This window comes from Lissotriton helveticus, chromosome 11 (genome assembly GCF_964261635.1).
Source record: "Lissotriton helveticus chromosome 11, aLisHel1.1, whole genome shotgun sequence".
Lineage (NCBI taxonomy): Eukaryota > Metazoa > Chordata > Amphibia > Caudata > Salamandridae > Lissotriton > Lissotriton helveticus.
The window spans coordinates 375,884,015-375,896,728 of NC_136072.1; the positions used below are offsets into that span (position 1 = coordinate 375,884,015).

At 45.4% G+C, this 12,714-nt stretch overlaps 1 protein-coding gene across 1 annotated transcript in view; it reads left to right on the top strand.

The window, feature by feature from the left end:
- The window catches only part of EPHB1 (EPH receptor B1), a 956,362-nt gene that overhangs the window by 255,090 nt on the left and 688,558 nt on the right, over positions 1-12,714 (top strand). Inside the window, exon 2 of the mRNA XM_078665818.1 lies at positions 618-682. Within this exon, the coding sequence (XP_078521944.1) occupies positions 618-682 (65 nt within the window). The remainder of the gene's footprint in view (positions 1-617; positions 683-12,714) is intronic.

The window sequence follows — 12,714 nt, forward strand, 5'->3', positions numbered from 1 at the left end:
TGGTGGGTAAGGGAGGAAAGTCAGAACATATGTGAGGTTGGGTGTAATTGAACAATTGATGAACAGATTTGTGGTGTTTGATTTTAGTTTGCTATTTTGATTTTTGATTACACTATTGTAGTGTTCCTAAGGTGATGTCCTAAAATGATGAAATGAGTAAAGTCACAGCTAGTGTTCACAAAATATCTCTGCAACGAGGTTCTGTGATTGGCCCAAGTTCTTACCAGGCAGTGTGTCATCTGCCAGAACTTACCTGAAGCCTTAAAGCAGCGTTTTACGCAGCTTCCAAGAAAATATATCGCTCCGCCACATGGCCTTCCAACCAGAGTGCAGATCGCTATCCACAATGGCAATCCTTAAACCAGTAATATAATAAAATCTATTGTTTACATTTGATCACAGCATAGCCATCAAACTCACATGTGTTTTTGAGGGATTGCAGGAATTTGCCTTTTTTGTATGTTGCACATATAGTACATAGCTGTGTTTTCAGGTTACCTTGCCTTTCGGAGAAAGGGGCGTGGCAGAACATTGATTCTCAACTTGTGTCTTCATTGCCTTTAAGTTATGTAATTCCATCCCTTTCTATTCTAAAACTAGCTCTTTTGTCCTCACAGAAAACTTGATGGACACGCGGACAGCCACAGCAGAGCTGGGATGGACTGCAAATCCTGCCTCAGGGGTAAGTGAGCCTTTATTACAGGTATGGCAATGAGCCGGATTGTCGGGTGGGTGTAAAGAAGCAAATCATGGCTGATCTGGGATATATATGGTACACTGAAGATCTAGGTCTCTGAATCGCTCTGGTGACTTTGATTGGTGCTTTTCAGATTTTGCATATATGCGTAAAGTTTTGGGTGTCTTTCCGGTCATTCACCTCCTCAATAGAAAACAAAATCCTGAAGAAAGCCCTATGGACCGACAGCCAGTGATTTTTGAAGGTCCGTCATGATAATGGTCACACACAATAATGCATATGCTCAGCTGCTGAAGGTAGACTTGTATGCACATCTTCCCAGCTGCTGTTTTTTTTCCAAAGCAAGAAACATGACCAGTTGTGCCCATTTTTTTTAAATCTAGGGGAGGATGATCTAGGTCAGCCTCTTCCACTACAACCCTTGCTATGCCATGGTGGTGATTTGGTTATGGAGCCTGCTGCTATTTCTGATTTTGCAAATACCACTTGTACATCTCCACATCTGTCTCTGATTGGTTATTGTATGTATGGTTTTAGCATTTATAATATGATTTAAAGTCCTACTGTTATTGCATTTGGTATCAGCATTTGTTATATATAATAAGCATCTATTTATACATGTTGTAACTCCTATCCGTTTCCCACATTAGCCCCCTACCACCTTGATTCCCTTGGCTCCCTTGCTGTTTGGTCTGCCCCTTTACAAACTTGGTGATTACAGTTGATGAAATTAGCTCGCCTGAGAACTGTTTAAGGTTGTATTGCCTGATACTTCACTGTTGACTGAGGTGAGATTCCCTATCCCTTTGTCTGCCTTTCTTCTAATTGGGCAAATGATTGGCATCGGAATGGGTCAAACTCCAATCACAATGATGGAAACATTTACAGCCTCTCTGTGTCATCACATGTCCGACCATGAAACATCCCCTTTCCTAAGATAATCAAACATAGTTGCCTTCACCCAACAGGAACCTGATCAGTGTATTTTCAAAGGACCCTTTGCTGCACTGTCATTCATGTGCTCCTGAACTCTGGAGTAGGGTCTTAAGATTCAAAGGAGGGCGGCTCCTTGAAACTACCTTATGCAGATATAGAGGTCAGAACTAAGATTAGAGGCTCCTCTTGGCAGCGTGCAAATCATCACTACTTCTACAAAGAGGTTAGAGGGAGTTAACAGAGAGTGTAGGGCTTGCGTGATTGAGAGATAGACCTCTGACCTTCATGGCATTAATGCAGACTAAGGCCCTCATTACAATGGTGGGTGGACTGCCACCGACAGGCCATTGGTGGCAGTCCCCCCGCCATCCAGGGCATTGGTCCAACAGCTGCATTACAACGCAGCCGGTCTGACCACAGAGGTCGGGGTAGGACTAGCGCCCCTAAAAGGATCAAAGATCGCGTTGGGACGATGGTCGGATTTCCAACACTACAAAGGAGGTGGTGCCTGCGCAGGCACTGCTGTAGGGATTTCCTACTGCCTGTTCATGGTGGTCCCACCTGCCTGAATAGGCAGATGGAAGGGGACTTTGGGAGCCCCAAGCAGGGCCCTCGTCCCCAGTGGGCCACTGCTAAGTGGCCTGGGATGTACATGTAGTGCCCCCCACGCATCCATGCACCGTATGCCAAGCACCACACACAGGGTCATGGAAGTACACAACGTGCCATTTTCTACTGCGGCTTGTGCTTCATCCCTTTACCTGGGCCACAGCTAAGTTGTAGTAGAAAAAAGCATATTAGAACATTGGAATGTTGGGAGCTCCATTGCAGACAATGGAGTGCTCCCTGCTTCTACGGGCCGGTAAAGGCCCGCAGAGCAACATTCCAATGTTCTACAAAGGCTTCTCGAAGCTTGAGGGGATTTATATCCCCTCGAGCTTCTAGAACCCTTTGTTTAATTTGTTAGAACATTCTGCCCTCTAGTGGCAGAATGTTCTAATAGCCTCATAGCCCTTCGTAGCAGGGCTCTACCGGCTATTAAAGTCCCGCTGTCTCGTTAAAGTCCCTCGCCTTCGGCTCGGGCCTTTAACGTTTCAGCGGGCCTTTAATAGCCGGAATAGCCCGCTACGGCGGGCTATAAGGCTATATGTTGTAACCTAGTTTGTATTCCCCCTTAGCCTTGGGCAAGTAGTATCTACCAACTCTCCTGCGCAAGAGCACCCACTGTTTCCCTCCATCCCGATTGGTTCCCCAACATTCCACTCTACCCCGGTCCCCTCTCCAACTGCCCAACTGTGAGTTGATTGATCCGGCTAACTGACCTACGCACCGCCGGAGGTGTGGGGCTGTAGTAATAAACCCATGACTTACTTCTACTACTTGACTGCGAGTATACTTTTAACAAGTGGCGACGAGGACCTCAGCCCCTCACCGCGGACCCACCGCTTTCCAGCAAAAATAAGGAAGTAACTTAAAATAATCTCGGTGCTGCAGCTGAGCCGAGGAAGGACTGGCTTCTTACCTCGATCCTTCCTGGGGCGCTTTTGCTGATTCCTGCCGATTCTTCTGCTTCAGCATCCTTCTGGCGTGTATGCTGTTCAGCATAGGAAAGGAAACGTGAGCCCGACGCTGACTAATTCAATTGACCTTCTCGGCGAGGCTGCGTGTGGTGTCTGCTGCTTGCCGATCAAAGACTTAAGGTACTGATCTGCGGCGGCGTTCCATTTCTTCTTCTGAACGTGCGAAGCTCTGTGCTGATCCGGCAAGGGAAATCCTGTCAGGGGATTTTCGCGCCATCGACGCCTCACTGTCAGCGCATGTCTGTGGAACGCAGCTACGTCAGTGAAACGCAGCGTTAGGCGCCATCTTGGACATTCAGTGCGGGGATAAAGGATCGGTGTCAGAAGTTCGAATCGCCTGTAGGCATTCTCACCGTGATGTACATATAAATCATATGACTCGAAATTGATTAAAAAAGAAAGAAAGAAAATAATAAAAGACATTGCAAAGAAGCATTTTTCTACACAGAAAAACAATGGCAATCAAAAGGAAGAACATTTGAACCATTCAGCTTCCCACAGCATTCTCAGGTTATCATTTGGGAGTTTATACAGGTTAATATTTGTAATTTGTAAACAGCCTTGCTTGCTCCAGAAGGTCGTGTACAACCAATTTTGACACATAAAAAGTAAAGTAATTTATGGCGTTTACTTTCACTGTATTAAACCATTAAAGCTACGTAGTTCTGCACCTCAGCAAGCACAGCTCATCTTTATATAAATCTACTTCATTCATTTTTCACAATGTGTGCTCTTAGCTCACTGAATCTTACGCAACCCCAAGCGTTCTTGCCTATAAAAGGTGCTCCTTGCATGCCTTGGAAGGAATGGAAAGAGTACTTTACTAATTATATTGAAACAGTAGAAGATGAGGACTTCACAGCAGAGAAGAAGAAGAAAGTTCTGCTATACTGTTTAGGTCCTGGGGGTGTAAAGACTTACAACAACATTGAAAAAAATCGAGAGAAGGTGGTGATGTTTATCAGAATGCGTTGGATGATCTTGATGCTCACTTCTCACCTATAGTTTGTGTAGCTGTTGACCGTTACAAATTTTCAAGAAGAAAGCAAAGTAAAGAGGAGAGCATTGATGACTATGTTGCTGCCTTGAATAATTTGGCATTGACTTGCAGATTTGGTCAACTACAAGAAGAGTTTGTGCGTGATCAAATTATTATGCATGCCAGCAACCCTAATATCCAGGACAAACTCTGGGTTAATGGTGAAGCTTCTTTGAAGGAAGTTGTTGCTTTGGTTAAAAAAGCTGAACTTACAGGCAGATGTGCCAAGGCCGTTCTAGAAGAACCAGTTGTAGTCAAAGCAATTAAATCCTCAAATGCTGGCAAGCTGAGACTTAATGCGAACATGAGAGATGTTGAACATGACCATCATAAGTAAAGTGAACAACAAGGATTCAAATATAGCAAAGAAAAACGTTGCAGCACAAGAAAGAACGATTTCACTGAACTTAAATGCTATCGATGTGGTTCTCCCTCCCACCTAGCTGATTCAAAAAAATGTCCAGCGAGATATCAAAAATGCACATCTTGTGGTTTGACAGGACACATTTCCAAAGCTTGTAATAGAAGATCGTCAAAACAAGGTAAACATGTCAAACAAATTCAAGAGGAAAGTGACTCAGATGAAGAAAACTCAGAGTATTCAGATTCTGACAACATCAGCTATGTGTTCTCAATTGAATATGATGTACTGGAACTCACACCCACAAGAAAAAAAAAACCATGTGTGATGTGAAATTAGGTGGTGTCACAGTGAATCTCATGGCTGATTCAGGGTCTCCGTTCACAATCATTAATGAGAATGTGTGGAAACAATTTAATGACAAAATCGGCTCTTCTTTGGAGAAATCAAAAGTGATTGCTAGAAGTTACACTGGAAACAACATAGAATTCTTAGGGACCCGAGATCTAGAATTCAAATTCAAAAACAGAAAAGCAATTTGCAGGCTTTTTGTGGCTAAGAAGGGTCCTTCGGTCCTTGGTTGGAGCGACCAAGCTGATCTGGGCATTATCCTCAACCCGAATAGCGATGAACCAGTTCTGTCGATGAGTCCAGCAAACGCACCATCCAAAATGACTTTCCTGAAGTGTTCTCTGGCAAGGTTGGTCTTCTCAACAGTTTCCAACATAAAATTGAACTTAAAGACTCTGCCATCCCATGCATTCACAAGGTAAGACATTTACCAGTGTCAGTGAGAAGTGATGTTCAAGTCGAACTGAATAGACTTATCAAAGATGGAATAATTGAAGAAGTTGAGTCCGCGGAGTGGGTTTCTCCCTTGGTGGTGGTCAAGCGTCCCAACGGTAAAATTAGACTCTGCATCGATCTCAGGGACCTGAATAAGAATATTATTGTTGATCAATATCCCCTGCCACGCATATGTGAAATGTTTAATGCCACCAATGGTATGTGTATATTTTCCATAATTGATTTAAAATCCGCATACCACCAGATTCCCCTACATGCGGACAGTAAAAAATACACCACATTTATTACCCCATTTGGTTGTTATCGATTCACCAGGGTGCCGTTCGGTTTAGCCTCGGCCGCGGCGCTTTTTCAAAGGGTCATGACTACCATTTTTGAAGGCGTCAACGGTATCAGGTTTTTCCAAGATGATATCCTGGTCATGGGTAGCAACCAATCTGAACATGACACACATCTTAGGCAAGTTTTTAATAGACTTAAAATGCATGGTCTGACTGTTGAATTGGACAAGTGTAAAATATCTCAAGACAAAGTGGTGTACTTAGGGCACACCATTAGCCAAGAGGGCATTTATTTATTTATTTATTTAAGAAGCTTGTAAAGCGCACGGCTACCCCCAGAAGGGGGTGTCCCGGCGCTGTAGATTACTGATCATTAGAAGAACTATATTAAGCAGTAGTGAACAGCCAAGTCTTGAGTTTGCGACGGAACACTAGTTCCGACTCACAGAAGCTTAGATCTAAAGGAAGAGTGTTCCAAAGCTTGGCAGCAACTACTCCAAACGTTCTTCCCCCACACCTGGAGCGGCGGAATCTAGGTACCACTAAGAGACGCAAGCTATTGGATCTCAAAGATCTAGATGATAAGGATAGTTTGAGTCTTTTTCTCAAATAGACCGGGCCCAAGTCATTAATGGCACGGAAAGCAAGGGTCAAGACTTTGAACTGTATACGGCAGGAGATAGGTAACCAGTGTAGTTCTTTCCGATATGCTGCTACAGACTGACGAAGAGGGATATTTCCGATGAGTCTTGCCGCTGCATTTTGAACTACTTGCAACCTTTCAATAAGGTACAAGGGGGCACCGGCATATAGACTATTTGAATAGTCAAGGTGTGACGTAATCAGAGCATGGACAATAGTTTTACGTGAATCCAAAGGAAGGTACGGACAGATCTTCTTGATCATGCGGAGTTTGCCAAAGCAAGCAGATGTAACCTTATTAATCTGGGCCTTGTGAGACATGGCATTATCAAATTGAAAGCCCAGATTACGGGCCGCCTGAACAGGGGTCGGGGGGGGATTCAAAATAGTAGGCCACCAAAGGGTCGCAGAGAGAGTAGTTTTTTGATTAAAAAACAGGACCTCCGTTTTATCCGTGTTCAAAACCAGGTGGTTAGAGGCCATCCAGGAACAGATGTTGCTAAGGCAGTTGCGGAAGTTTGATAAATGGGAGTCAGAGTGGTCTCTAAAAGAAAACACAAGCTGAGTATCATCAGCATAGGAAACCACTCTGACCCCCCATGCCTCAACCACCCTAGCAAGCGGGCCTAGATAGACATTGAATAAGAGAGGGCTCAGGGCAGAACCCTGTGGCACTCCACACAGGAGGGGTTTATCCTCTGATTGAAAGGGCCGAAGGAGTACTCTCTGCGACCGCCCCGTAAGGAATGATCTTATCCAGGTAAGTACAGTGCCTCCGATTCCCAGCTGCTGTAAGCGATCTAATAAAATGTTGTGAGACACAGTATCAAAAGCGGCGGACAGGTCGAGGAGGACCAACATGGACTCCTCACCTCTGTCCGCACACTCACGTATTGTCTCAGATACTTCCAATAAAGCCGTCTCTGTGCTGAAACCAGCTCTAAAACCCGACTGGGAGTCATGCAACAGGTGGTTTATTTCAAGATAATGGGCCAATTGCCTCTGCACCACCTTCTCCAAGATTTTAGCAGGTTTGGGCAGGAGAGATATTGGGCGATAGCTACTGAATTGTAAAGGATCAGCATCCGCTTTTTTTAAAATGGGCACCAGTAAGGCTTGTTTCCATACTGTAGGGAATTGACCCAGATTTAAAGAAGTGTTCCAAAGGGAGAGTAAGGGAGTAATGAGAACCGGTGCGAGATTGCCCATTACCTTGGCAGGGACTGGATCCAGCGGTGATCCTGAGCTAACTTGAACAAGTAGCTCAGTGGCGGTCTCTGACGTGAGCTCTTCAAAGGAATTAAATGAGCATAGCTGAGGATCTGACTCAACAATTGGCAGAGAGGACAAGGTAGAATCAAATGAAGAGGATAGCTTCAAAATTTTGTCCTGAAAAAAATCCGAGAGCCCGTTACAAAAGGTCTGACTGGGGGCACTCTGGATCTTCATGGCAGAGGGATGGACGAAATCCTTCACTATCTTAAATAGGGCTTTAGTGGAATTCTCAGCTTCATGAATAAGCTGTGCGAAGTGTCCTCTCATCGCAGCTCGCTTTAATTTTTGGAATTTATTTAAAGCAGCTTTGTAGATAGTTTTAGATTCAACGTCATAGGTCCGGCGCCAAATGCGCTCAAGCTGCTTACAGCGGCTCTTTTCCTCCCGCAGAGAGGGAGAGAACCAAGGCGCAGATGGTCGGGATCTAGCAGACGCAATCGGGGCGAGAGGGGCGATAACATCCAGGGCGTCAATGATAGCGGTATTGTATCTAACAACTTCCTCATTAAGATCTGTATGAGAGTCAAACAGGTAAGAAAAGCAGGGATCAATTGTATCACAAGTGACCTTAAACCATTTTCGACCATTCTCTCTATTTCGAGAGAAAGCAGGCGGAGCAGTGGGCATGGTAATTTCAAAGGGAAGGAGAAAATGGTCAGACCAGGTGAGGGGTATAGCTGGAAGGGAAATGATACCGGGATGGTTGGTGAAAAGTAGGTCAAGAGTATGACCCGCTAAGTGTGTGGGGCCCTTAATTAATTGGGGCAAAGTTAATCCACACATAAAATCAATCAAACATGAAGCTTGTGTGCCGGAAGGATTATCAACATGTAAGTTAAAATCTCCTAGAACAGTGAAGTAAGTATGTTTTAAGGAGAGATCAGCTATTAAATGCAACAGGGTGGTAAGTGAGGAAGGAGACGCAGTAGGTGGGTTATATACTAAGATACCTGCTGAGATAATCCTAGTAGAGTCTGAAATTGTAAAGTACATGGCTTCAATAAGCCCTAGGTTCGTTAGTCTCTTGACTGTTAAGTTAAAGTGTGATTTTAAAATAATGGCAAGGCCCCCTCCGGTTTTGTCATTTTCACGATTGATACTAGTCAATCGATAGCCGGGGGGAGTGGCTAAGTATATATCAGGATTGGAAGTATCTTTAATCCAAGTTTCTGTAAGAAATAGGATATCCCAGTTCTGCGTATCAAGAGATAGCCAAATCTCGTTAGTATGACGAGGCAGAGAGCGACAGTTAATTAACGCCGCTTTTAACAACCTCGGGGGCTTCTGGGGGTTAACAGTCTTCCCTAAGGAGGTATGGTGGCTCTGCAAGGAATTAATAGTGAATTCACAAGACGGACAGTTATAAGAAAGATTCTCTAGACTGTGGGGGCAGCAGCGCCTACCTGAAGGGCAGATGGCTTGTCTCAATTGTAAAAGCTGAGACTTGGTCCAGGTAATTTTCATAGCAGAAGAGGCAGGGGGACCGGCGCTAGGCGCGGGACAGGCACGGACGGGCGCGGACGGGCGCAGACGGGCTTGCCTTAGGCGCGCCTTCGGCGCGCCATCGGCGCGCCCGCTGCGCCCGCCCGCTGCGCCCGCCCGCTGCGCCCGCCCGCTGCGCCCGCCCGCTGCGCCCGCCCGCTGCGCGGACGGGTAGTCCCCATTTTTATTTCCTTTTTCGGAGGAGGGTGGGAGGCGTCCAATCTCTGGAGCGCTACCCTGCCTCCCCCCAAGATGGCGGCTTCGCTTTCTGCCGGCCGGCGTCAGCACTGCAATCGGCTGCGCCGGGGGAGAAAGCAGAATAACAGGCACCTGGACGAAGTAATCTCGTCAGGAGCAGCAAGTAAGCACAAATAACACAGTAAAACGTTCCCTTAAAATATATACAGTTTTAAAAATGACTCGCGTTATTTCTGCCAAGAATGAAAGAATAGAATGAGGTGCCCCCGGCTTTCCGCCTCAGGGGAGAAAGACAAGTAATCTGTCACAGAGTGATAGGAGAAGCGCTTTAAATCCCCTGGGAGGGCGGGAGGCGTCCAATCTCTGGAGCGCTACCCTGCCTCCCCCCAAGATGGCGGCTTCGCTTTCTGCCGGCCGGCGTCAGCACTGCAATCGGCTGCGCCGGGGGAGAAAGCAGAATAACAGGCACCTGGACGAAGTAATCTCGTCAGGAGCAGCAAGTAAGCACAAATAACACAGTAAAACGTTCCATCAAACCTAAACAAGGATTAGTGGATGCCATTCTCAACGCTCCTTGCCCATCGAGCAAAGATGATGTCAGAGCTTTTCTTGGTCTTACCGAGTATTACTCGAAATTCATGAAAAAAATTTCTGAGAAAACATACAGCATTAGACAATTATTAAAAAATAAGACAAAATTTGAATGGTCCACGGATTGCCAAAACACCTTTGAAACAATTAAGAAAGAAATAAGCAATGCTCCTTTTCTCAAAGGATTTGATCCAAAAGCAGAAATCTTTGTGACCACCGATGCAAGCAACAAAGGTATTGGTGCAGTGTTAGCACAGAAGGATTCATCAAAACAAGAATGGGTTGTAGCATTTGCCTCAAGGTCACTCACCCCTGCTGAGGAGAAATACTCAGTAATCGAGCGCGAAATGTTAGCCTGTTCATGGGCGCTCAATTACTTCAGAGCATATATATGGGGTTACAACATTCATCTTCGCACTGACCACAAACCCCTAATCAAAATACTGTCTGCCTCCGGTTTGCAGAATGCTTCCCCACGACTTAGCAAAATGTCAATCAAATTACTGGACTATTGCTATTCTGCTGAATATTGGCCAGGAGTCAAGAATAAAATCACTGACTTCCTCAGTAGACTACCACTCCCACACAGTAATGAGAGCACCGATACTACAGGGGAAGACGAAAAAGTAGCTCTACTCTTCAATACAGAATTGGACGGGATATCTGGGGGAGAATGGGAACAACACATGGCTCGCGATTCAACCCTCCAGGATGTCTGCAAATGTGTGAACACTAGGTGGCCTGAGAAACGCCATCTTACTGCCAATGTGAAAACGTACTGGGAAATAAGAAATGAACTCAGTTTGGAAAAGGGAGTGTTATACAGAATTGGCAAAGCAATAGCCCCCATCACACTCAGAGACAGAATACTTAAACTCTGCCACATTGGTCATCTGGGCATCTCCAAAACTAAGAAAAGAGTCAGAGCCAGTTACTGGTGGCCAGGCATTGACAAGCAAATCGAAATACTCATAAGGAATTGTGTGGGTGCAGTGATTCAGACAAAACCCTCAAGACATCTAAAGTCACTCTCTCTCCACTTCAACCCCCCCTGATGGCCTGGGAGAAATTTGGTGTTGACATCGCGGGGCCCATCGAAGGACATGACGGAGAGATCAAGTATATTCTAGTGGCTATAGATCATTTCTCTAAGTGGCCAGAAATAAGGATTGTTACGGAAATAGATAGCTCCACAATTATATCGTTCTTGGACAAACTGTTCATTAGCGAAGGTCTACCAAAATTTGTGCTCACTGACGATGGTCCACAATTTTGTTCTGAAGCGTTCAAAGCATTTCTAAAGAGGAACTGCATCACTCATCATACCACTTCACTGTACCATCCTGAAGGTAATGGCCTCACCGAACGTTTCAACCGTGTCCTGAAAGGACACATACAGCTGTCAAGAAACGCAAATCTGAACTGGGAGGAAGAAGTGTTCAAACTAATTTGGGCTTTCAGAATATCTCCCTGTGCCAGCACCCATGAGGCACCCTTTGTGCTCATGAGAAGCAGACAGCCCCTGAGTATTGACCTTGGTTGGATGCCTAATTCAAAATAAGTTGCATGGTCACCTGATGTAATCAGGAATAACATAATTAAAGCTCAAAAATATTACAAAGAATGGTATGATTCCAAACATGGTGCAAAAGAACATTCATTAAAAGTTGGTGACTTTGTTAAAGTTTGTTTGGAGAAAAAAGTGAGGAAAGGAGAAAGCAGATTCACTGCTCCATTGCAAATAAATTAACTGTTCAACAACGCGGCCAGACTCAGTGATGGGAAGGTCTGGCACATGAATAGATTGGCCAGATACCATCAGGGAGCCAATGTTTCCAACCAACTGCAACATGCTACACATTGCAAAGACTTGTGGATTGATGTTGATAGATCTGGTGTAGGACAGGGTTACAATCTCAGAAATGTTAGTTCACATGGTCTCCCACCTGCCACTGACTCAGCTGACCGTCAATCATCAGACCAGTCTGAGGGCGTCAATCCCCACACTCCGATCTCCAATCGGAGTTGTTATGGTGACTCCCACTCTGACTCTGAAGCCATGTCTGGCGGTCACAGCTTCAGCGGTAGGTTTGGTAGAACCTGTAATGAGTCTCACTCTGACACAGAAAGTGTTCCCGATGCCCTTGTTGCCAAGGGAAGATTCGGGCGAACTATCCACAAACCTGAACGTTATGAAGACTTTGTGTGTGACTAAAGCTGATTTGTTAATTTAGCTCTACTGTTTCTTTTTGCCACAACCTGTAGCTCATCTGTTAAAACTCGCAAGAGAGGAAGATGTGTTGTAATCTAGTTTGTATTCCCCCTTAGCCTTGGGCAAGTAGTATCTACCAACTCTCCTGCGCGAGAGCACCCACTGTTTCCCTCCATCCCGATTGGTTCCCCAACATTCCACTCTACCCCGGTCCCCTCTCCAACTGCCCAACTGTGAGTTGATTGATCCGGCTAACTGACCTACGCACCGCCGGAGGTGTGGGGCTGTAGTAATAAACCCATGACTTACTTCTACTACTTGACTGCGAGTATACTTTTAACACTATATTATGACCGCCAGGCGGTCGTATCCTAATAGGGCAGGCAAGACCGGCGGCTCATTGTCGACCAACCGCCATCGTAATAAGGCTCTAAGTCTCAAAATGGTGGAACAGAGACCCAGAGATGCTAGTCAATGAGAAGAACACTCATACTGCAGCAAAAGTCACAGTCTCAGAGCAGTGGATAAGGTTGTGCTGACCCTTCCACAGAGGAGCGGAAAGACAATTTGAGACTGACATTCGCTCTCACGCACGATGCACTGGAAAAGCTTA